A 23,686-nucleotide genomic window follows, 5' to 3' on the forward strand; every position below is an offset into this window, starting at 1 on the left:
ATTGCCAATACAACTTATTTTTCTTGTTTGTTCCTTCTCCCTTTACTTTTGTTGTCCCTTCATTTGTACTTTGGAGTTTTTCTCATGTAAATTTGTACAATGGGAAATATTGTCCAGTTTGGTTAGAGAGCATGGAGACTTAAAACATATTAAAATTTGATAGCTGAATTCAGATTGAAGAAAACTATTTCAGTGTAAAGTTATTTAAAGAACTCTGTATTATATGAAAGGCAAAAAGTTCTATGTACTTGATGTGAATATGAGAATACTGCTATAATAAAGATTGACTGCATGGAAAAGTCTGAAGGAGATTGTTTATTGTGTCATGCATGACTCCTCTCCAAAGCTGGAGGGGTGCAACTCAGGTGGTTAAGGGGAGTGAAAAAGTTTAGGATATAACTCTGGAAGGGGAGAAGAATAAAAAATAAAATCAAGGGATTCCTGCAGTGTAACCCTCCCTCCCTTCATCTTAAACTGGATCACTGCCTCCTTGACTGCTGTGCTGAGCCCTAAAGCTTTTTTTTTTTACTATTCTGAACTTTTACATACCATGGGGGAGTTTTCCTTCATCCTGGGAAAAGCCTGGCACCCACTGGTCTGGGTTCTCTTTCTGGGTAAATTCTCCTGTTTCTATGGCAATTTCCCCTCACCTCTTCACTGGTTATTTGGCAGAGCCTTAACTGATAAGACTGTTACCTGCCATGCACTCATGGACCTTGTTTCTTGGGGCAAGCACATTCTCTATCAAGCAGGCATTACAGAAGCTCATGTGTACCATGACTTTAAAGCTGTCATGGTCATTTTCCAAGAATTCTACTTAAAACAGGAAAAAAATACAGTTCAGCTTAGGCTTTGTTTACAGTTTTATTCACATAAGGACCCAGGAGCCAAAGATTTGGTTCCAGGGGCCTCAATTAGTTCCAGGAACCTGAAAATAACAGAAGAAAAACCTGAGAACCGTTTTGCTCATCATTTTCCCACCACGCAGAGCAGAAGAAGAACGTCCTCAATGCTCCCTTCAGCGGTAGTTGGAGCTTTTGGTTTAGAGCTGTAATGTGTGACACAAAAGCTTAAAAAAAGAACCGGAAACAAGCAAAAGCCTAAAACATTTAAGGGGACATCTGGACAGGTGTCTCTAGAAACAGAGCCTGTCTTTGAAGTTAGATAATGCTGAGTCTACACAACAGCATTAACAACATAATTTAGAACCGGAGCCAGGTAAGCTACACCTCCTAACAAACTCGGTTGTTACAGTGCAGCCTCATTTTGTCAAAACCGGGTTTCCTGGTCTTAGAGAGCCAAGACACGCGTGTGAAGGCCATAAGCAGTGCGGACACGGCCTCCCGTAGCGCCGAGGCTGGGCGGGTTTGCCCTGAGCAGTGCTGGGAGCAGGCTCCCTGCAGCGGGACCAGCGGGGAGAGGTGACCGGAGCCGTACCGGTGTGCTGCTATTCCTCATCGTCCGGGGGAATGCCGAGCTCCTCGTCCGTCCAGGCCGAAGCGTCGGGATACGGGAAGTGTCCCTGCGAGAGAGGCCCGTCAGAGGTGTCCGACCTGCCCGGCCAGCGCCCCCCGCCCCCGGCCGCCGCGCCGGCCTCACCAGCACCATGTCCGAGTTGTGCCAGAACTGCCAGAGGATCCAGAACCACATGAAGCCGGTGAGCGCCTCGCCTCGGATCACCTGCGCCCGCGTCAGCTCCGGGAACTGCCGGTACCGCGGCGGGATATGCACCCCGCCGCCCGCGCTGCAACACAGCACGGCCCCGCCTCACTCCGGGCCCCGCCGGCCCCGGCCCGCCCGCCCGCCCCGCTGCCCGGCCCGCCCCGCTCACCGCCGCCGCCCGGGCACGGCGGCCCCGGTCCGCAGCAGCCGCCCCGCCGCTCGGCCCAGCGCCGCCACCACCATGGCCGTGCCCAATGTCACCCGCACTGCCCAGCAACGGCCCCGGCGATTGGCGCGGCCGCCGCCTTCCGGGGCGGGGACAGCCCGCGGCACCGGGGTATCCCGGGAAACAGAGAGCACGGGGCTCGGAGGTATTCCGGGATTGGAGACAGCCCGCGGCACCGGGGTATCCCGGGAAACGGAGAGAGCCCAGGGCTCGGGGGTATCCCGGGAAAGGGAGCTGGCCCGGGACACGGAAGGGTCCTGGCGCCGGGGGACAGCACGCACTGCCCCCGCACATCTGCCCCTCGCTCCCCTCAGCACTTGGGAGCGCCGGGGCGGCACCACGGGCGGGTTTTCCGTGAGTTCTCCCTAAAGTTGACGTCGCCCACGGGGGCGCAGAGCGGGGCGAGCTCCCCAGCCCGGCCGCTGCTTTTTGGAGGGGCGGGGCGAGAAGGTGGCTCCAGCTGATGGTGTTTAAGGGGCAGAAGGAGCAGCGCTTCCCGATGTCCAAGCCGGGGCGGCCCGGCAGTCCAGCCCAAGCAGTCCGGTGGCGGGGCACGGGAGGTGTCCCAGTGGGGCCGGGATGCGGGGCTCTCCCTCAGGGCCGGCATGCGGGACTCACCGGCAGGAGCGGGACGCGGGGCTCTCCCTCAGGGCCGGGACGCGGGACTCGCCCTCGGGGCCGGGCTGTCCCGGAGGAAGCCGCTGGTGCGGAGCCTCTTCCCGCTCTCTGGGCCGGCAGCCGGAGCGGGAACACAGGGATGATCCCTCGGCATAGAATAGCCAGTACAGAATTCCCACCTGAGCATCTGAGAGAGTTTAGTTCTCTCCCGTTTTCCCTCTCCCACAGGTGTTACAGCGGTGTGCCGGCCTGTCTATTGCTCGCTCAGCAGTGTTCCTGGAGCTGAGCCCGGTTTCAGTCGCGGCGCTTTGAGGAGGATGGAAAACCCAGCCCGCCAGTGGGTGGATCTGTTCACCGGTATATGGCAGAGCAAGGGCTGGAGGAATTCTGCCAACTTCTTGTGGAGAACCCATTGCATCCAGTAACGCATATTGGTATGCCTTATGGGACACTGAGGTGATCACAAAAGAAGCAAGCAAAAAATAATGGAGAAAGTACCCACACTATCAGGAGGGTCCCTTCAAGGAATGCAACACACCCCTACTCCTCCTGACAAGGTATGATGCCAATGTAAGATTAATCCACACTTGTAGTTCCTCCTGAATCTTTATTGGATAACACTCCACAAAGAACTGAAGAAGACTTTCTGTGACCCTCCTGGAGGTATTTTAAATAAGCAATAATACCTTCTCCATTTGTTAACACCCCGAACACCTAACATCCTCAGCTGAAGCAGCAGTGGATAGCCTTGCAATTAAGGAATTTTAATTTCCCTGCTCATCTGAGCCATTTTCAGCAGCAGTTTACAAGGAATAGCAGCAAACTTTTCAGCCAGTTTTTACTTACGATGTGCAACATGTTCCAACCCTGCAATGTGCTCCATACTGAGTTTGTTTTTCCATAAAAGCTGAATGATGTGATACAAAGCTCATCATTTTATTGCCAGCTTTGCCTTCCAACTGCCTTGTATTTTGTCCTTGTGCCTTGGAGTCCCTGGCATTCTGTTGTCCTTGTGTCCTTGTTTCAAGCATCCCATGTTTCCCATCTCATTCAGGCCAGATGTCTCCACTGCTGGCTTTGACCTGCAGAGGCAAATTTGTCCCCCTAGATTGAGCTCCCACTTTCTTCACTCTGCCCTGTCTTCGGATCCTTTCATTGACCTTTCAGCTTTGTTTGCCAGGGGAGCTTGGAAGCTGTGTCAGCAGCAGCAGCAGTGCACATGTGGCCACTGGCTGCCCACCCCTGCTACACACCCAGCTGCTGAATAGAAACCAGGTGCAAGGGGGATTTATCATATACTTCTTCAGGTTTTTTTTTTTAATGTTCCTCCTTTTCAAACTTTTTCTCAAAATCAAAACCATTTGTGATGAATTTACAGATAAGCAGCATAGTACCACAAGACATGGAGGAAGAATTATGAAGAGAAGTAATAAACTGAAAGTAAATTTCAACTTTGTAGACAATATTCCTGTTTAAGGATTTAAATGTTCAAAAATCATGCTCATTTTCTGTTTCCATCTCCTCTTCCCCCTTCCAGGTAAGCTCCACATCCATCCCACCTGTCCAGTGCTGCCACACAGCTAATAAAGATTCCTGTAGCTCTCTGCTGCCAAGATGTCCAGTAACACAGTAAGCTTATAATCTATAGGTGGGTCACTGGAAAAGCAGAGAAGGAAAAGCTGGGAAATAAGGACAGTTATTGCAGGGTGGGGGTTTTGTCCCATGTTGATTTAATTTGTTTGCACTGCAGTAAGTTGCAGTGTCTGTTGCTGAGCTTTCCATTAATTCTTGTATTTTCATTTTCCACAGCTGTCATGTCTGTGCCTGGAACCCAGGTCCCTTTTGCATGCCCTTGATACCCTCAGCCAAAAGGAATTTCAGGGGTTTGTCCCTGGAGGCTGCCCGTGTGCTGAGGGGGGCTCGTGTGCTGGCCAGGAGAGAAACTGATGGCTGTTACTACCTGGGCCACATTGTCCAGGAGGTGGAGGTAACTCTTGATTGGGAACATGGCTGGAAGAGCATGTATGGGTTTTTTTCTTCTGTTTTTCCCATAGTCACCCTTGCTGTTGGGGTGCCCCTCCAGTGTTACAGTGCATGCCTGGCCACTGCTGCCTCCCACACCCTGTTTTCTTCTGTTACCTGGGGCTGTCTGGCTGTTTGCTGTGAGGAGTCCTGCAAGTAAGAACAGCCTGGAGACCAATCTGGTTTTGTAGTTATAATGAGTTTTTATTCAGAGACAGACAAAACAGGTCCCTTATCCCTACTGTCTGCTTTTGCCCAGCCTAGCAGCAGAGTTAGTTAGCAAAAGAGCAGCTAGTAATCCAAAATGTTTGTCTCCAGGGTCCACTTCCTCTTTACCAAACTGAGAACTTTCCTCATTCTTTTCCATCTGTGTTTCTGGGAATTGTGAGATGATTTTGGATGCCAGACAGAAAATCCCCCCTGCAGGTTTTTTGTTAAAATCCAGTTCATTTTGCAGGTTAGTTAAATAAATTTTGGTGCTAATATAGGTGAGGATGTGTGTGAGCTTCAGTGTGGGGTAGAACAGACTGGGACAGCTACAGGCACAAGTGACATCAGTTGGAGCTGATTTGTGTATTATTTGTGTATTATTTGTGTAAGTGCACTCAGAGATCTGCAGAGAAGGCTGAGATTCTGGCAGTAGATCTTGCCCTCACTTGCTGCTGAAGGTTCCAATTAAAGTATTTAAATTTATGACAGTTGTGGCTTTTTACTGCTTTGTTACCCTTCTGTTTGCTGAATGATTGTTTTTTATCCTTCTGATTGTGGTGAACTGCATCATACACAGTTTCTTTTGGCTGCTCTTTTTCCTGTAGGAGGCTTTCCTGGTAGATTCTGCCTTAGCCTGCTGATTGTGTTCTTACTAAAATCTAACTCCAAAGTGAAAGGAGGAAAAAACCTGTCAGCCCTTAAGCCCCAGCTTTTTATTTACTTTTGAAGGGGTATGGACACAGTACAGTGAAACCTTGGTAGAAGAGGAAAGCTGCATTCCCAGATCACTTTCCACTTCCTGGGATTTCTGCCTCTTCCCTCTTAGCACTTAAGCTTTGCTGTTAACTGCACCTTGCAGACTGCCTTGCACACCACATGTTTTCCTCTTGCAGGGCTCCAGGGAAGGCTTTTTAGTTGAGTTTGAGCAAAGTGGGGCTCTGAAGGGCAGGGCCCAGCGAGGCCAGCAGGAAACGCCGCTCTATGACATTGTGCACTACGAGGACGCCCGGCGACAGCCTCTTGCTCCAGGGGACAGGGTCTTGGCACCATGGGAGGCTCCAGCCAAACGTTTTGGCCCTGGCACTGTGCTGAGGGTTGTGGAGAACACAGAGGCACCTTTAGGTACCTGCTTTGGCTGTTTTGGTTTTCTTAGCAGCACTGGACTTGCCACGGGAGGTGGTCACTGCAGGGAAGAGATCAAGCTCCAGCATGGAAAATTTACCTCCTGCTGCTTGGGTTCTCTTCATTCTGTTTTTATTGTTGGCACTAAGCCACCTTTTCAGGGTCAGAATTATTGCAGATCACAGAATTTGCCTTTGCTTGGTTCTGTGGGTCAAAACTTCCTAAAAAGTTTGGGGTTTGGGATAGCAACCTGCCAACACAAGTCAAAAACCATTCCTGATCCTCCTGAGGGTTGCCTGATTATCTGTTAGTCTGCTTTTCTGCTATTTCAGGGTAAAATCTCACCTGCTGTGGCAAGTGAGATTTTTTCATATCTGCTGTCTCCTTGAAGGAAATTCAGGAAAAAGTCAGGTTTTAAACCTGTAAAGAATAAAATCATGGAAGTTGTTACAGAAACACAAGTCATTACTTTTACCTCCTGCTCTCTATGAGATAAATCACACAGATTGACATGCTGCTAATCCATTACTTGCCTTTTTTTTTTTTTTTCCCCCAATATGCACAGCACAAAATGAGAGGGGAGTGCTTGTGGGTTTCTGGAATGGGCAGACTAAGGAGGTGTCTTCTGCCCAAGCTCTGCGCATTCCCCTGGCCCTGAGCGAACGCATCATCCTGGAGCTGCAGATGCCCTTAGCAGCCAGGCAGATGGTGGTGGATTCAAGCTTGGATTACCCTTACCTTGTGGCCCCAGGTTACAGAGCCTCAGGGCACTACACACAGGGTCACCTGGGCCTGGGCTGCTGCCCAGAGGTTCTGTATTCCACTCATCCCTGTGCAAAGTGCAGCTGGGGATGCACCTCGCTTCCCCAGGGCTGCCTTGGAGCCTGGGAACACACACAGCCTGCAGAGTGCAAAGTGCAGCAGGAAAGCACCTTCAGCCCCAGAGCAAGCCTGACTGAAGAAAGGCTCAGCAAGAAAATAGAACAGAAACTGTCTGAATTGAGGATTGCTTCTTCAAAAAGTGTTTCCAGAGAGGAAGAGAAAAAGGAAGAGAAGAGATTAGAGACAGAAAACATTCCAGATGTTAGGTCCTGTTTGGAAGAGGACCATGAGGTTATAGAAACTGAGAAGGTAAATAATGGTTCACCCTGGTTCTTCTGTTAATAAATGGTCTCCTATTTGTGTAATTATCTGCTTTGCTACTGCAAGTTTACTACCCTAGATGCCAAGCTAGAGGTTTAAGGCCTGCTCCTTATGCCTTCCTGCTGAAGAATGGGGAGACTTTGCACTGCCTTCCTTTGACTGGGGTCAGGTCATTGTCAATAATCTGTCATTGTCCCTGGCTGGAAAAGGCTTCCAGAACCTCTTCCATGGATGCAGAATATGAGAAGTGTTGCACAGCCCAGTCCCTCTACATTCTGCTTCTGTATGAGGAAGGTAAAGGCAAAAAAAGGAAAAGCATCAGAAGACTTGACACTGGATAGGGATCACAGTAGGGATTGTTCCCTACCAAGGCAGTCTCTTGCATGATTCTTATGACATACTTCACCCTGTTAGAGGTGTCCCCTCTCCCAGTCAAGGACCACAAGAGACTTATTTAGTCCTCAGCAGCTCTGATTTGGTGCTTGTGAGCAGGGCACTGGGTGAGGATCAGTAAGGAGGAGATTCATGTGCACCAGCTACTGCCACACTTACCTCCATTGCTCTGCAAGGGTTAGAATACAAATTCTGGCACATGCCAGGAGCAGGCCTGTCTTTCAGAATTCATTTTTTCTTCATTCTCTCTTAAACTTCAGTTACAATTTAAGATCTTATGCTGTAAACTCATTAAATAAACCTATTCTTTTCCTTATCAGGTCTGGATTATGGTTGCATTTCTTGTTCTTTCTAGGCCCCTCAGAGGGAGATGGCTCGTGCTGTGGTGGATGCTGCTGTCAACACAGACAGCTGGTTAATGGAGACAGATCACAAGGAGGAAGCAGAGAGCAGACAGCAGGATGCTGAAACTGAAGCTAATTTTGAACATGAGCATGGTATTGAAACTGTAACTCTTTTACCCTAACATAAGACTTAGCACATAATATCAGTGCAGGATGGCATCATGTAAAAGATCTGTCACCATAATTCTTGGTGCTTTACAAAGAAATACCATAGTGCCATCTTTATATATAGGTATTAATGGTGCTATGGCTTGAGAAATTATTCATCTTCTCTCAAAGTGAAAGAATTTTCAGATGGAACTTGAGATTTTTTGGTTTTTACAGCTCAGTTACTGCAGTAGCAGCTTTTGGGGGTTTTTAACCTATATCATAGAGCTCAGTATAAATAAAAAATTCCTTACTTTCAAAATTAATCTTTAACACTAACAGTAACTGTGTATAGCAACAAAATTTCACCAGGACTTTTCTGCAAAACAATATTCTTATCTGTGCTGAAAAGTATTGTTTTATAATGTCACTGAATGGAATTTTGTTCCTTGAACAGCCAAAAGGGACTGGATCATGATTTTGATCCATTTGTTGCTGTTCTCAGCTTTGTGACAATTGCAGACATCTAAGAGAGGATCTGAAAGCCTGAAGCTTTCTTTTTTATTGCTTTGTAACACTGCTGGAAGAGGGAGAATGAAAAGTCAAACAGAAGTGCACATTGCTCCCAGCTGGTGTTCCAGCACCATTCCATGCAGCAGCTGCCTCTCAGGGCTGCCCTGTCCTTAGCAGGAGGGTGTGAGCAAACTCTGCTCCTGTTCTCACTTACCCAAAAGCTCTGTTAGCAGGGCTCTGCCCATGCTAATGTCTCCTGTCTCTCAGCAGGATGTGGAGCTCAGGCATTGCCCTATCAAAAGCTTTATCATTTTTACTCAGAGCAGTTCATGGCAGTCTGTGGGATAACAATCCTTTAGCCTGAGTAGCTGTAAGAAGCACCAGGCAAAACTCAGTTTCCCAGGCCAAACCTCTAGCCTAAATGCAATGGCAAGCTTGTTTCTGAAAAGCTGGAACCTCTTTTGTGAAGACTTAAAACTGGCCCACTTCCTTATAGGAAAATGTTATTGAATCCTTGCTTGAATATATTTCATATGAGCAGACCTTTTGTTCTTTTAATTTGATTTCTTTTTATAAGCTTCCCATATTCTCATATGTCCTTGCCCTATTTATTTGAAAGGCTTTTTTGAGTCCAGAGAGGCACATGCTCCAGTCCAGCATTCCCAGAAGAGCCCTTCCATGGGAAGCAGTGCTTTGGTTCCTTTCAGGTGCCAGAGCTTCTTTGCCCAGGTGAATCAGTCACTGGAGAAAGACAGCCTGACCATCAGATCAGCTCTTTGTGGGCAGAGACCCCACAGTGCCACCCCCCTGCTGGCTGGGAGAGCCACACATCTCCCAAAGCTTCTGAAAGACAAAAGCATCACAGTGAGTATTGAGGTTTAGTTCTTAGGATGAGGAGATTTGTTTATGTCATGTGAGAATGTTCTCTCCTTTGATCTTCCACAAAGGTTTTTGCTGCAACAGAAATTATGCCTGTGTAGAATAATGGTTATGCATAAATAGAAATTTAAGGACTCCACTTGGGAGCCCACATTGTGCAGGACAGGGCACTTGTGGTATTTTTGCTCAGCACTTTTGGCAGAGTGTTTTTGTATGTTAGATCTAATCCCTTCTAAATAAGCTTCTCAGCCAGCTCTACTAGATAGTAAAAAAAAAAAAAACCTCCTCTTTTACAGATACTGAAAGCAAAAAAGAGAAATTTTAGGCAGGCATCTGAGGCCCACAACAAAGAGTGCATGTTAGGGCAGGGGTGGAACTGGAAGTCTCCTGATCCTTAGGGTGGTACTTTACCTGCTGGAAAACATCATTTGTTCACCTCCCACCTACAAACCACCTTTGATTCTTTCTTTGATCTCTCCTTGTGTGTGTCATTAAACACACCCACGAGGTACATTTTTTTGCTAAGAATAGCAATACACTGGAGAACAAAGCTGTTTACAGCCCCTGGGAAGCCTTACAGATCAATGTGTTAAGAGAAACCAGTCAAAAGGCTGTGTAAGACTGGCAGGAACATTATTTGAAAGTCCTGTAGCGTTTTCCAGGTTGTGGTATTTGAGTTGTCCCCAGGAAAGCCCTGGAAGGAGACATTCTGTTTGCAGAGGAGCAGCTGATGGCAGAAACATGCTGACTGCTCTTGGGAATAGGAGGATGGAAGATGCATTTGACAGAGGGAAATATTTTGGGGGAACTCTGTGCCAGCTCCACACAGTTCTAGCAATGTAAACTGGAATACATGTCTAAAGGTCTGGTGGTGTTTGCTTGCACTTTCCTCATAAAGGGCACTGTAAGGAGTACAAAAACCAATAAATATTTCACTATGGCTGTGAAGAGAGGTCTTGTGGGTGCTCCTTCCTCTCTGTGCATGGTAAAGTGTATTTAAAAACACAGATCAGCAGCACTACAGCATTGAAATGAAGCTACTGCTGAAGAAACACAAAACTGCTTGAACATGGGTAGAAATCTCAGACAACAAAAGGTGAAGAGTTGGAATACCTGCAGAGAATTCAGGAATGTTCTGGGTTTGGCCAGATGGGGGCAGGTATTTCTCTTGCTAATAAAATCTAGTAAGGAATTTATAATGTTTTATGGTCAGAACCTGGATTTTCCATCCAAACTAGAAATTGACCCAAAAACTGGGGAGTTTTAAGCACTGGCTCAACACAGAACAGCACAACCTACTGACCTGTGGAGAACTCTTAGGACTGGATTTTCAGGCACCTGTTTGTTGATTAAGCCTATTGTTTTCTATAGGTTTTAGCATCATCCTCAGTACTTTTATGGATGGGAATCATCACTACAGTATTTGTGAGCCTTTGTAGCTTCTAGGCCTCAGGAATGGCATTAAAACTGGGCTGTTCTGGTTTTGTGTGCTTACTGTGTGCATTAGAAAAATACACTGCTGGGACTAAGGGTTCAGTTTGCATTTTATCTCACAGAAATCAATCCCTAGTGGTGCATCTCAGAAGAGGTGGAAGGAGCTGGACTTCAGCAGAGCCAAGACTGAGCACAGAAGGTGGCAAGAGGAACAGAGGCAGCTGAAGAGGGAGCAGCAGCAAGAGGCAGATGGCAGGGACAGCCAGAGGTGATGCTGGGCACTGACTGCTTTTTGTGCTAGAGGTTGGAAGGTTGGTAACATCTGCTCCCTGCTGCTCTCCTTCAGCCCCTGCACATCCCACCTGGTGCTTTTTGCTGGGCTCTGCACAGGGGTCACAGTGGATTCCTGCTGGGAATGCAGTTGGTGCTGGAGGTGTGAGGGGTGGGTACACAGCATTATCTGCAAGGGCAAATTCCCTTCAGTCCTGCTCTCAGGCCAAAAGTGCTGACATCAGACCCAGCCTGTTTAGGGCTTTTGCTACCTCTGTCCTGGACACAGGTTTAATCCTCATAACCTAACAAAGAGTCCTGGAATGTTAACTGAACACAGATTGCCAAAATATCTGCTTTGTGTCTTATGCACTGTCTTTCTTTTTTATTGCTCTTTCTTTATGAGAAATTTTAGAAATTTTGTTTTGGAAACAGGCAGCGATTGCGTCAGAGAACATTGCAAGGGCTGGAGAAACAGCTGGAGCACAAAGAGAGAGCTTTGCAGCACATGGCACTGCTCCAGGCTGCTGGGGCTGAGAGGAGCAGGAAGGAATCCTGCTTTCCAGAGGAGGAGGAGGAGGAGAGGAAGGCAAGGCAGAGGCTTCAGCTCCGAAAGACGCGGTGTTTGCAGAGAGAGGAGCTGCAGGCAGAAAGCAACAACAGGAGCTGGGAACAAGAGAAAGAAAGGCTGGTAAGGGCAGTTCCAGATGTTATTTTCTTCTTCTGCCATGTTTCCAGCAGTGGAAGTGTATATACAAATATCTGGAGTATTTGTATATTTCACCTGTTTTACATGCAGTATAACTGTATCATTTAGAGATAAAAAGGGGTAACCTTTTTTGGCATGTGTATAAAGATGAAAAGTGGAAAGTAAAATTCCTTATCTCTGCCACAAAAGAAGTCTTTCTGCATGCAAGAAATGAATTTCCATGGATTATATCCATTTCTGACTAATGAGAATCATAGTACTGTAGGATGATCTGGATTGTGTTCATCTAGTCCCGACTCCCCTGCCATGGGCAGGGACACCTTCCACTAGACCAGACTGCTCAGAACCCTCTGAACCCCCTGTCCAGCCTGCCAGGGATGGGGCATCCACAGCTGCTCTGGGCAATCTGTGCCAGTGCCTCTCCATCCCCACAGGAAAGAATTTATTCCTAATATCTGATCTAAATCTACTCTTTTTCAGTTTAAAGCCATTACCCCTTGTCCCATCACTCCACACCTTGTAAAAAGTCCCTCTCCAGCTTTAGGCATTGGAAGGTGCTCCAAGAGCTCCCCAGAGCCTTCTCTTCCCCAGGCTGAACAAGCCCAGCTCTCAGCCTGGCTCTATACAGAGGTGCTCCAGCCCTCTGAACATCTTTGTGATCCTCCCCTGGACTCACTCCAGCGGATCCATGTCCATGCTGGAGGCCCCAGAGCTGGGCAGAGATGAAGAGTGAGGATGAAATTTGGCATGAAGGCTGCCTGTACCATTCTGAATGTCTTTGTGTAGGAGTTGCTGAGGAGCAGAATGCAGTCACGGCAGGAAGTGCTGGAACAAGAATCCCAGGAGCAGGACAAACAGCAAAACCAACACCAGGCTGCCAAAGTGAGAGTGTTCCAGAGGAGAGAGAGTTCTCATCTGAAGATGGAGAAAGAAGGCCAGAAGCTCCGTGCTCTCCAGCAGTACCTCAGGGAACAGAAGCTCCTGCTGCTCCGGGCATCCCTGCTCGAGTAAGGAAGCTGCACAGAGGGTGAGCAGGGCCTGCTGTGGCACCTGTGAGTCAGTGTGCCAGAGCAGAGTGTGACAGGTGGCATTTGGATTCCTGGAGAGGTCTCTAATCTCCCTTTCACTGCAGCCAGAGTGCACTTCCACTGCTCTGTCCTTCACCTGCCTTTCTCCCTGAGAGGGAGCAGCAGGGCACATCTAGAGGCACTTTCTGCATCAGAAAGGAGGGGTTTTAGTGCATTGCACTGTGGGGAGTGGAGGTGCCCAAGGAGAGAAGGAGGTTAAGCTTGTCACATCCTGAAGTGTTCCCTCTTCCTCACTTCATCTGAGGTACAAAATTCCCTGTGGCTGTGCCACAGGAAATGCACTGATCAGCTCTGGGTACCCAGAAATTTCAGCCAGGTATTTAGGGAAGGAGAATGGACATGGCACAATTTATTTGCTGAAACAGCCAGAGCTATATGGAAATATCTTTATTTTACAAAGAATTATGCTAAATTACAATGTATGTAAATATATGATCATATATATGATCAGCTCTGGGTAACCAGAGATTTCAGAGGGGTATTTAGGAAAGGAGAATGGGGCATAGCACAATTTATTTGCTGAAACAGTCAGAGATATATGGAAATATCCTTATTTTACACAGAGTTATGCTGAAATGAATACAATATATGTGATACCTTATTTCAAGTAATGCCTAGAACCAAACCAGATACAAAATTTAAATTTGGCCTGACATTCTGTATACACTTAGAAACATGCTACACATTTTCTGGCACATTATAAAAATTTATGCCTCCTTCTAGAATATAGCAACAGTGATAATGGCAGTTTCTTAAAAAAAAAAAAAAACAAAGAAAAAAGTAAAATGAAGAAAACTTGTAAAAGGGAGCTCCTTTGAAATCCTGCCAAATCTGAATGGCCAGCAGTTGCCAAGCAGTGTCAGACTGCATTCCTCCAGGGATAATAGAGAGGCTATGCCTTCAGCTTTTCCCTAAAAAGACCAAGTTAGGTCTCTCATCCAGATGTTTACAAACTATTCTGAGACCTTAATAGCTAAAATGGGTATTTTTAAACTTTAGGATCCATAATGTACATGCGTGAGCCATCCTAAGATTTTTGCTTAAAGGAAAAGAAAGGGGAAAGATGACTTAAATAGAAGGTGAAGGTTTTAACAAACAAAATGTTAAGGTCTGAAAAAATGTAACTTGCTTCAGATTATGGAAACTACGTGTGAGGCACAGTTTTGTGTTTTAGACCTGAAATCCCATCATTTGGAACAGTTTCCACTCTGTTGAGTGTCTGGGAAAGTTGGCTGGAATTTGCTCAGCAGGAACATGGATGGCTGTGCCCCAGACCTGGCACACACCCTGCTGAGGGAATGTGGTGCTGCTGGCACATGGAGATTTTCTTCAGGGTAATGTTTGGGGGGTTTGCTGGCTTCTCCTCTTGTTTGAGTTCTCTTTTACATAAAATCTTGTGCTGGTTAGGATGATGCTCTGCCTGCTTATGACTCTTAACTAGAGTTAAAGAAACAAGCCTAAAACTTAGAAGGTGTTAAATTCTGCTCCTGCTTTTATCCTTATGCACTTGGAAATGGAATATGCAGTGATTAAAGGAAAGTATATGAAATATACTGAGCTGAATCTAAACTTATTTTTCAGACTTCATTTATATGCTATCAATCATTGCTTTATAATCACCATAAAACAGCAGATTGTCTGCTTATGCACTTTCTCTTCATTGCTTAACCACCTGAGAAGACACTACTGCAGAGACCCTGCTCTACTGCTGTTTCACACAGGGTAGGTCTGGGAATATATTCAGTACCTCATTATTTCCAATCATTCATAGACTGTATTTCTCACTATTAAAATGCAGCCATAAAATCATTTTAATACTGCTATTAAAATAATTGACTGTAAATGCCACGTGTAATCCAGCTCTTCTGCTAGCTTTATTTGATTTTAAACATTTGCAGTGTGGTTTTGATCCATCAGGAAAATCCTTGGGCTCTGGTTTGAAACCTGCTGGGAAAAAACCCCTAAGTATCTGCATATCAGTTAAGGTTTTGAGTAGAGTGGGAAGGACCAGCAAGGGTAGTAGAGAAAATCACACAGAGCAGAACAAAGAAACCTCTTAAGTTTCAGAAACAGAAAAATTAAGACCAGGACAAATATTCCCAGAAGTTGTTTTTTATTATGGAATTAGGTTTTTCTGCCTAGGTAGATATTTTATTATGCTGTTTATAATTCAAACTCCTATTTTAATGTACTAGAGTACAGAAGTTTGAGAAAAAATTTAAATGGTCTGGTTTTGTCATCCAAAATGACTAAGAGCAGACCACTACATGCAGGATGTTAGGACACTTCTACAATAAAAGTAGAAGTTAAAAGTACAAAAGACAAACAGGTTTATTGGCCTTTTTCAGCCTGAATGTGCTGCTTAGATGCTAGAACATAATTTCTCATACCACAGTGCAGGTAAGTCAGTAAATTAAATATTTAACCTGATGTATTTTAAAACAGACTTGATCAGTTAACATCTTTCTGAAGATGCTTTTAAAAACTACCAGAGCACATTAGCTCTTAGACCTATGCAATGAGTGGGAAATGTCCAATTGTGCAAATTCTTCCTGCTTTCTGGAATAGACCTTCTGATCATCCCAGAATAGACCTTCTGATCATCCCATGCTCGGCTGAAATGACTGCAGGCAGCGTTAGTGGAGAGCAGCCACATCCCTGGGAACCTGTGACTTCTCACCTTCAGCCTCCTCCGTGGCAGCTCCCAGGCAGCACAGCACAGGGAAATCCCCACCACAGGGAGAGGGCAGCAGCCACAGGAGTCTATCTGAGGGCAGAAGCTGCGGTTTTGATGAGCAGTGGCTTGGCTGCCTCCAGGATGTCCAGTTCAGGGTCCAGTGAACGTCCCAGTCCTTCCAGAACCATGATGGCAAAGATGATGGAAGCAAAATTGCTCTCGAGCTTCACCTGGAACCACAACAGACTGGATGGACTCAGTGGATATTATTGTCTTCTGCACCCCTTCAACCAAGGTACCAGCTCTGCCTAAGCTGGAAGGGAAGGGAAGGCTGGGGAGCATTTGCACACCTGGAACTATAATGCAACTCCACCAGTTGGACTGTGGCTCACAACCCCAGTTCAAGCCACCACAGGTCTTTTGATTTCCAAAGTTGTTTGCAGCTGTGGAAATTTGTCCCCCAAATAATCAGTTATAAGGAGGTTTCTATAGTCTAAGGGACTATAAAAAAGGTAGGAAAAACTATGTGTTACAAAAATACTCCTTTTAGTATCAACCATTATATGAAGTATTGAGACAAAAAAAAACAAAAACACCCACCCCAAAAAAACCAAAACAGAAATTGGGCTTGGCAGAGTGCATATAAGACCTGAGAAACAGCATGCCTGCAACACTTGGATGCATTCCTGCTGTTCCTCTCCTAGCAGTTTGTTTCAGAAGTCAGTCCCCTTCCTTGTTAGCCCCTTGTGTGCTCCCAGCAGTTCTCCCTCCCCAGATGAACTTCCAGCTATTAAAGGCAGACAGGGACAGGACCTCACCTTATGGGTCATCAGTAGTTTGAAGACACTGGAGAGGAGATTTCCCACCTGAAGCTGCAATACACAAGGAGAATTTTAACAGCTGATCAAAAACCTTTTTTGTTTCAGTTTTCAGTGCTGAACTGCAGGTAAGTGGGACTGTGACAGGGTGCACTTGCCTTGCCCAGGGCAATGGTGTTCCCCCGGACCTTAGTCACAAGCTCTGCCATCTCAGCCTTGAAGCGCTCGATGTCCTGGCACTGGTTGGCACGGGCATGGTGCAGGATCAGCTCTGCCACCCTCTCCCCCTGAGAAAAAACAGCACAACCAGGACCTGGTCACTGGTGACTTGCAATGAGATGCTTGCAGTTCTTGCTTTTGTTAGCTGAGAGGTGTCCCTGGCAGCACAGGATGGGCCTGGACACAGGTTTAGCAGGGATTCTTTGGCAAGCTTCAGCAGACCGAGACAGAACGTGTCCCTCTTGAGCTGTGTTAGTGAGCCCTTCACCCTGCAGCTGAGAGACAGCAACAGGCAAGTGGGAGCACAATGCTTGTTCCAGAATGAACAGGAGACACCAGCACTGGGTTCTCCAGTCCATCTGACAGTGAGTTTCAAGGCGGGAGGACGATTATGTAGTTCTCCTCACATGGAGGGGCCCAGCAGAGGTCAGACCCCTCCACACACCTGTTTTCCTTCCTCTCCTCTATAGATGGTGACACAACAGCAGAATGGAGGAAGGCATATGGGCCTTGCAGCAGCAAGGCTGCAGAGAGGAACATGTGGGGCAGATCAAGATGTGAACCCATTCCCCCCTCTTCTGTAGCAAAACCTGAGAGATCCTGCAACAGGGGCTCCCAGGCAGTCCTAACTTGCAGCAGAAGTACTCCTAACCAGGAAGGGGCAGCCAATACCTCCCATTTAGCACCTCCTAGTTCCTGGGGCACTGAAATTGCTCCACTCTGGCAGCCTCCTTGCTGCAGCTGAACAACTTATCCCTGTGTTTGAGGATAAGATGCTAGCAAGGCTCCTTTCAAGGGCAAATAGAAAACTGTCACTTTGGCCATCAGATTGCACAGCCACCTCCCTTCCCCAGCCAGCCCCATGCCGGAGAGGGGCCTCACCTGTCCCTGGACCACAGCCGTGAACACGGCACGGAAGTTCTGCATGTCGGCACTCTGCAGCTCCGCCACGATCCCTGCGTCCAGCAGCACCAGGCACAGCTGCTGCAGGGCTGGCTGCACCTCCAGCACCTGGCTGTCACACAGCTCTGGCACCCGGCTGTCACACAGCTCTGGGCGGGCGCTGCCCTGAACCAGGATGTTCCCGGGATGCAGGTCGGCGTGGACAAAGTTGTCAACAAAGATCTGGAGGACAGGTAATTGTGAGAGCAGCTCGTTCCAAGCAAACCTGGTGATGCCAAAAGCCCCCAGGCAAAGGGCAGAGGGTTGTTTGTCGTCTGTTCTCTGTCATTACCAGTGATGGGGCAGCACCACAGCAGGTGGCTTCTGCTGGAGACCAGCTCAGGTACTCGGGAAGTCAGCAGAGCTGTGTGAAGCAATCCAGTGTTTGCTAGAGGTCAGGCAGGACAGCCAGGAGTCCCAGCAGGGAATGGCACTGCCCTTTGGCAATTTGCCCTAAACTGGGGCACACTGGTGGGCCTTAGCAAAGGGCAATGCAGTAAGAATAGGCTGTTTGCCATTCAGTGACAAAGGTTACAGTGAATGGGTACGTTTGTCTAGTGCATGACACCACCCACATTACAACTCTATTGAAATGTAAGGAAAACAAGAGAAGAGGAAATAAATCTCTGTAGCTCTTCTCTGACTCTGCTAGCAGTTAGCACCAAAAAGGACTGGCAAGGGGACAAGAACCAAACAGTACTTCCCCTGCCCCAACCCTCCTGGTGACCTGGGACTGCAGGACTTCCTGTCCCAAGGAGATTAGCTTTGTATTTCATGGATTTCTCCTAGCAATTTGTTCAACTGCCATGTAAATAATTAGAGCTGTGTGAAAAAATATGGTTTTGCTGTTGCCTGAAAAAAATTACTTCTGCCTATGTTAGGTCCTCCTTATTGAGAAACCCTACACAATAGATCCACATTCATTCTTGTGCACTCATGACTGCATAATGTCTGACATAAGCTACTCATCTTTCTGCTTTCCAGATTTAAGAGTCCAAATTATTTCACCATTCTGGTATGGAAGCCATTCCACATGAGTAATCATTTATCTGCCTTCTGCACCTCTTCTAGTTCTACTACAGCCCTTGAAACAGAGGGTCCTGGGCACCAAGGGACTAGAACTGCAGAGTACTTGAGAAAGAATTATTTGTTTTGCTTATAGACATAAAGTTGTTTCTGCCCTCTAATTCTTTCCTACTCCTAAAATTTGAAACCAATCTTAGCATAAAACTATTCTAGTTCCAGCATTGCTCTTCTGAGTGGTAAAAGCTATTTCAGAGCCTGTCATACTACCTGGAGCCAGAACTGGAGGTTCACTATTGCCCTAGCACACTGCTGCAGTTAGCAGCAGCATTTCCTCTGACATGCACTGCCCACACACTCAGTACTGTCAGGAGCCTTTGCAACTCTTCCCTGCTGGTTCTCACAGCCCCTCACAAGACACTTGTACCACCCTCTCAACACTCCTTTCCAGACTATTTGGGATTATTTCAGCCACAGAAGAACTAGATAGCCAGAAGCTGAACTTGGCTACGTTTGTAAATCTTGACTCCAGATTTAGTTCTCCCTAACAAAAAGGCAGTTTTAGAGGAGTCGATAAATTAAGAAATCAGCTCATTGTTTTCCCTCTGAGTCACATCCACAGTCTCTGCTGAGCACATGGCATTTGCTAATAATGGTGCACTTGAAGGTACTTGGGTAATAGGTGAATATTCATTAAGTGGATTAGTGGGTGTCCTGAGCAAAGGCTGACCAAGGTGCACAGGCCAGTCCTACTGTGTGCTGCCTGCAGTGGCAGAGCTCTGTGTCAGAGCCTAAGCAGGCCTGAGTCCACCCCAGGTTTTACCCAGACTAGGTTCAGCTAGGAAGCAAATGGGTTCTCTCTTTAGCCACATTGTCTGATTATCCAAACTGAATAGCTTCTGCAGGAAAACAGCCTTCTCTTGCAGCCCCAGGCAGGTGCCTACCATCTTTAGCAGCATGTCCATGCCCATCCTGGCCAGCCTCTGCCGCAGCTCCGTGCCGATCCCCACGTGCAGGTAGTGTGAGATGGGCTCACTCTCCTGAAACAGAGACAGAGCTGGAGTCAAACACCCCCTGCATCCTTCAAACATCCCACCTTCCCACCTGGGTGCCACCTTCCCCACATGGGGAAGGTGATGATGATACCCTAGAAAGGACTTGGCAGAAAGAGCCTGTACCTAGTGTGATGGAGAACATGACAGAACCAAGGGTTTGCTTCTTGGAAAGACAGATGGTATTCCAGGGGTAGAAACACCCTTGCCAGGATCACATGCAGGAAAACTAAGCCTGAGAGTGGCTTTGGTCTGTGACTCAAACATCCACAAGGGAAGTGAGGCAGGGATCAAAAAGTGTCAGATTGCTGAGCTCCTTGCTTTGACCCAGCACAGAGGAGAGGTGAAGTGTGGTGTTGGTTTGCAAAGCACAGGGGGCTGCACCCACTGCTAGTCTGCCTGCTTTCAGGCCAAGTGATCACTTCTATACAGAGTTGTCTGCTACCTGTCTTTAGGGATGCACTGCTTGCAAACAAAAGAGTGGAAGAGACACTAAGGAAGGACATCAATCTTCTTAAGCAAATAAGAAAAAAAAGCATCCTTCTGCCTCTGATTCCTCCTTCTCAAAAAGAAACACCTCCTTGCCATGGTCTCCTTGGGGTTTTCTCACTGCTACCATTGCCCCCACACCCTGCAATTCTTACCTCAAATGTTTCCACTAGAACATCTGCTGTTACCAAGGGCCAAAGGGGAGTTGGAAACTTCACAAAATCGACATCTAGGAAATTCTGTCGGAAGCGCTCCAGATTTCTGGCTTCGTAGCGTAAGTCAATCTCAAGGGACAAACAGAAAAGCAAGTTGGAAAGGAGAATCAGCTGGGATTAGATCTTCAGGAGCCTGTGTGAGTTGCAATACTCAGTACCAACAAAACCAGTCAGAAAGCCAGAATGGAAGCAAAGTAAGAGTGGTTGCAGGCTCATAGGCTCCAGATGGAAGAGGAGCAGACTGGGTAATGGATGGTGCCCAGCCAGGTTCCAAACTCTGACATACTGGTGCCTTACTAGAGGCATGGTGTCTCAAAATAGACCAGGACCACGTTACATTCAAAAATACAAGAAGATCCTGAACTGAATCCTATCCTGAATGGAAGCTTGCTGTCCAAACAGCAAGGCAGGCAGACAGGGTAAAAGAACTGCAGCCACAACCTCACTTGACAGAGAGGCAGCTGTAGCAGGAAGAAATTTAATGTAATTCATACAAAATAATCCACTATGCCAAGTCCAGGCCCAGGTTCTTCAGTGATCCAGTGTCTTGACACAAAAGCATCTCTCCTACTGTCTGCCACAGCTCAAGGAGGCAGGATAACCTTGCCTCACCTCCCTTTTCTGGCAGTGAGGAATACCCCAGGAATATTTCCTGTTCATTCAAAGGGAAAAAGCCACAATGAGCCTATCAGATGTTCTCCTAACTCTCAGTCTTCTGCACATCCACCCAAGCTCTGCCAAACAGGTATGAATGACCTCGAATCACATCTGACCACAGTAACAGTTCCCAGCATGGATTTACTGTGCAGAGGTTTTGCAATTGTAGAGAATAATTAAGGTTTTCAAAAGCTTGTTACAAACTTCAGACATTGCAAACTAGACACAAAAATGAAATTAGCAGATAATGGCTCATTTCATAGAAACATAAGCCTAATTAAGCCTGCAGTGAGATCTTTGTAAGTTTAACAGTAACAATGTTCCAGGAGTGTGTCTTTAGAAGACATTAGTCAATCAGGATGTTTTCAGACCTTTTTAAAAAATTGTACTGACACTATGAGTCTGATAATAATACAGAGGAGAATGTGTGGAAACATTATTTATGCCTATATATATATATGTATCTTAGTGCTAACAAACATGACTAGTGAGTACAGACTGCAAACACATATGTAGAATTACAGAAAAAAACCCACATGCCTGAGTACTTGCTTGGAGATTCTTTCCTAAGGAGAGGTGTCTCTCCAGGGTTCACCTTTCACAATGCTGCAAAAAGGACTCTGACTATAGCTAGCTAGCTGTTCAGGCTGTCCATTAGAAAACACATTCAAAGTCTAAACATTATTCTCAAAGTCTAAAAAATAATTTTAGATCTAGTAAAGATGTTTTTTTTCATTGCTTTGCTACTTTGTGAGCACATAAGCTTTCCTAGAGTAATGTTATGTGATTTGATTAGACTAAAGAACAGAAGTAAAGAACAAGCCAGCCTTCACCTAACCAATTTTAAATGTAGTGGTGTGAACAGAGTTAGGGGCAGCCAGAGCAAGACAAAGGGCAGTTTTGTTTAGCTGGGGACCATGGCCTGGCACATACCTGCTGCATCATAAGCTTCTCAAACTCCTCCACAATCTCTGTCAAACTGAGCCACTTGAACCCGGGGAGGAGTCCAATGATGCGGCTGCCCATCTTCATGAGAAACAGATCCATCTGCACTTGGTGGACCAGCCCAGGGTGCAGCACCTGCACAAGAACCAGCAGTGGCAACATCAGCTCCCCAGACACTCCATTGCAATGAGCTCAAGTGATACATTTCAAACGTACAGAACCCAGTTTATTGGGATAGGAGGCAACCAGCTTCCCTGGCTAGTCCTCAGAAGAATTGCCATTTTGCCATTGATTAGGTCATAGAGAAACATTTTATCATTGTCAAATTCAGTGTATCAGTGCTGGAGGCTACAGTCTCACCCAAAGACATTTTGCACCGCTTTCAGTCTTGCCCTGTCCCTAACTAGTATTTGAAGCTGCTCAAATATAAAGTTTCTTTAAATAAACTTTGCTGGAATGCACTTATACATTCCAGATTTCTTCATGTGAGCAGAGAAGGAGGTTTGCTGTCTGGAAGGTGCAAGCAACCTTAATGCTAATTAGTTTAATGCAAATTGGGCCCTTGGAGGCATTCCTAGTAGCCACATGCGACATCAAATCTTGAGCTCTCCGTTTGGCAAGAGCTGGGGATTGTGGCAGGTTGGAACAAAAGGACTGATAAAGGACACCAGGAGAGACAGCATCCCTCCTCGTTCTACCTGGCCCTGGCCAGCTATGCCTCTCCATGGGATGGACCTCATCCAGCACACTCCATGTTCATACCTTTACCATTTCTGCACAGGACTTACTTTAATGGCTACAGGCACGAGATGTCTGGCTGATGACGGGTCTGCGTTCGGGAGTGGCTTGGCCCTCTGCTCCATAAGGGACATCCTACTCCCGGAACTTCCCTGGGAGCAGCCTGCAGAACTCAGTTCCTCCCTGCTCCTCTCATCCCGCATCTCCTTGCTCTTCCTCCTCCTCAGCCACCCGAGGAGGCCTCTAAAGCCTGACACTTGCCACGCTTCAAAGGCGGACCTGAGCTCCGAGCGCTGCTCCAGCTCCTGGGCCCGGGAGCCGCCGATGGCGGCGAGGTCAGCATAGGCTTTATACACCTGGGCAACGCAGCCCGAGCCCACCGGCTCCCGGCTCGGGAACTTGAGGAAGCCCGTCCAGCCCTCACCGAAGGCCTTCCTCAAGAGCTCGTCGGTGTGGCCCCAGGGGTGCGGGCTCACCTCGACGTGCAGCTTGGAGAACTCATCACAGAAGGCCTCCGAGAAGAGGTCCCTGCGGGTGCTGGCCCACTGGCCCAGCTTGACACACGTGGGGCCGGCGGCCTCGGCCGCCCTGCGCAGCAGCCGCAGCCAGCGGGCGCCCAAACCAGGCCAGAGCCGGCCCAGCGGGTAGAGCAGCAGCAGCGGCCCGAAGCGCAGCAGGAGCCCGCAGGCGCGGACACCCAGCCGCAGCACCAGCCCCAGGCGCCTCAGCAGCCCCCGGGGCGGCCGCTCCGCGCCTCGCTCCGCCGCCCACGCCGGGCCGCGCTGCCCCGGCCTCTCCTTCCAGCCGGTGCCGGCGGGCACGGCCGCGGGCACGGCCAAGGCCAGGGCGGCCCAGCGGCCGGCGCGCAGCCCGCAGCGCCCCGGGCCCGCCCGCCCGGGCAGCGCCGGCCGGAGCCGGAGCGCGGCGGCGCGCGCGAGCAGCGGGAGCGGGAGCAGCCGCGCGGCGCTGCCGGCCACCATCGCGCGCGCTCCCGCCGCCGCCAGCCCGCGCGCCCCCGCCGGGGGCAGGGGGCGGGAGGGGGGCGCGCCCAGCCAATCAGCGCCCCGGAGAGAGGCGGCGCCCCGCCCCTTAAAGGGCCAGCAGCGAGAGCCTGGAGGGAGCGCGAGTGCC

At 47.9% G+C, this 23,686-nt stretch overlaps 3 protein-coding genes across 10 annotated transcripts; 1 reads left to right on the forward strand and 2 right to left on the reverse strand.

Annotated features, from left to right (window-relative positions):
- Nucleotides 1-845: 845 nt before the first annotated feature.
- On the reverse strand, nucleotides 846-1,967 carry NDUFB2 (NADH:ubiquinone oxidoreductase subunit B2). Of its 2 annotated transcripts, none has more exons than XM_074539124.1 (4): nucleotides 1,832-1,967; nucleotides 1,600-1,744; nucleotides 1,438-1,522; nucleotides 846-928 (listed from the first exon to the last, which is right to left on the reverse strand). In XM_074539124.1, the coding sequence occupies exons 1-3, from the start codon at nucleotides 1,903-1,905 to the stop codon at nucleotides 1,448-1,450; spliced, it is 294 nt and encodes a 97-aa protein (XP_074395225.1). In that variant the 5' UTR covers nucleotides 1,906-1,967; the 3' UTR covers nucleotides 846-928; nucleotides 1,438-1,447. The 2 variants fall into 2 exon arrangements, with proteins under 2 accessions (XP_074395225.1, XP_074395226.1); XM_074539125.1 differs by having other exon boundaries at nucleotides 846-1,048.
- On the forward strand, nucleotides 1,894-15,516 carry LOC102072702 (uncharacterized). 7 transcript variants are annotated; one of them, XM_074539107.1, is made up of 12 exons: nucleotides 1,894-2,033; nucleotides 2,735-3,063; nucleotides 3,885-3,946; nucleotides 4,044-4,135; nucleotides 4,316-4,493; nucleotides 5,632-5,860; nucleotides 6,426-6,991; nucleotides 7,752-7,893; nucleotides 9,020-9,264; nucleotides 10,836-10,981; nucleotides 11,419-11,674; nucleotides 12,479-15,516. In XM_074539107.1, exons 3-12 carry the CDS (start codon nucleotides 3,923-3,925, stop codon nucleotides 12,701-12,703), a joined length of 2,103 nt encoding a protein of 700 aa, XP_074395208.1. In that variant the 5' UTR covers nucleotides 1,894-2,033; nucleotides 2,735-3,063; nucleotides 3,885-3,922; the 3' UTR covers nucleotides 12,704-15,516. The 7 variants fall into 7 exon arrangements, with proteins under 7 accessions (XP_074395208.1, XP_074395209.1, XP_074395203.1 ...); XM_074539108.1 differs by lacking the exon at nucleotides 3,885-3,946 and having other exon boundaries at nucleotides 4,044-4,154; XM_074539102.1 differs by lacking the exon at nucleotides 3,885-3,946.
- On the reverse strand, nucleotides 13,829-23,564 carry ADCK2 (aarF domain containing kinase 2). The gene is made up of 8 exons (XM_005482873.4): nucleotides 22,606-23,564; nucleotides 21,806-21,952; nucleotides 20,156-20,284; nucleotides 19,404-19,499; nucleotides 17,377-17,619; nucleotides 16,434-16,562; nucleotides 16,276-16,329; nucleotides 13,829-15,687 (listed from the first exon to the last, which is right to left on the reverse strand). Exons 1-8 carry the CDS (start codon nucleotides 23,533-23,535, stop codon nucleotides 15,544-15,546), a joined length of 1,872 nt encoding a protein of 623 aa, XP_005482930.3. The 5' UTR covers nucleotides 23,536-23,564; the 3' UTR covers nucleotides 13,829-15,543.
- Nucleotides 23,565-23,686: the final 122 nt, after the last annotated feature.

Source organism: Zonotrichia albicollis, chromosome 4 (genome assembly GCF_047830755.1).
Source record: "Zonotrichia albicollis isolate bZonAlb1 chromosome 4, bZonAlb1.hap1, whole genome shotgun sequence".
Taxonomy (NCBI): Eukaryota; Metazoa; Chordata; class Aves; order Passeriformes; family Passerellidae; genus Zonotrichia; species Zonotrichia albicollis.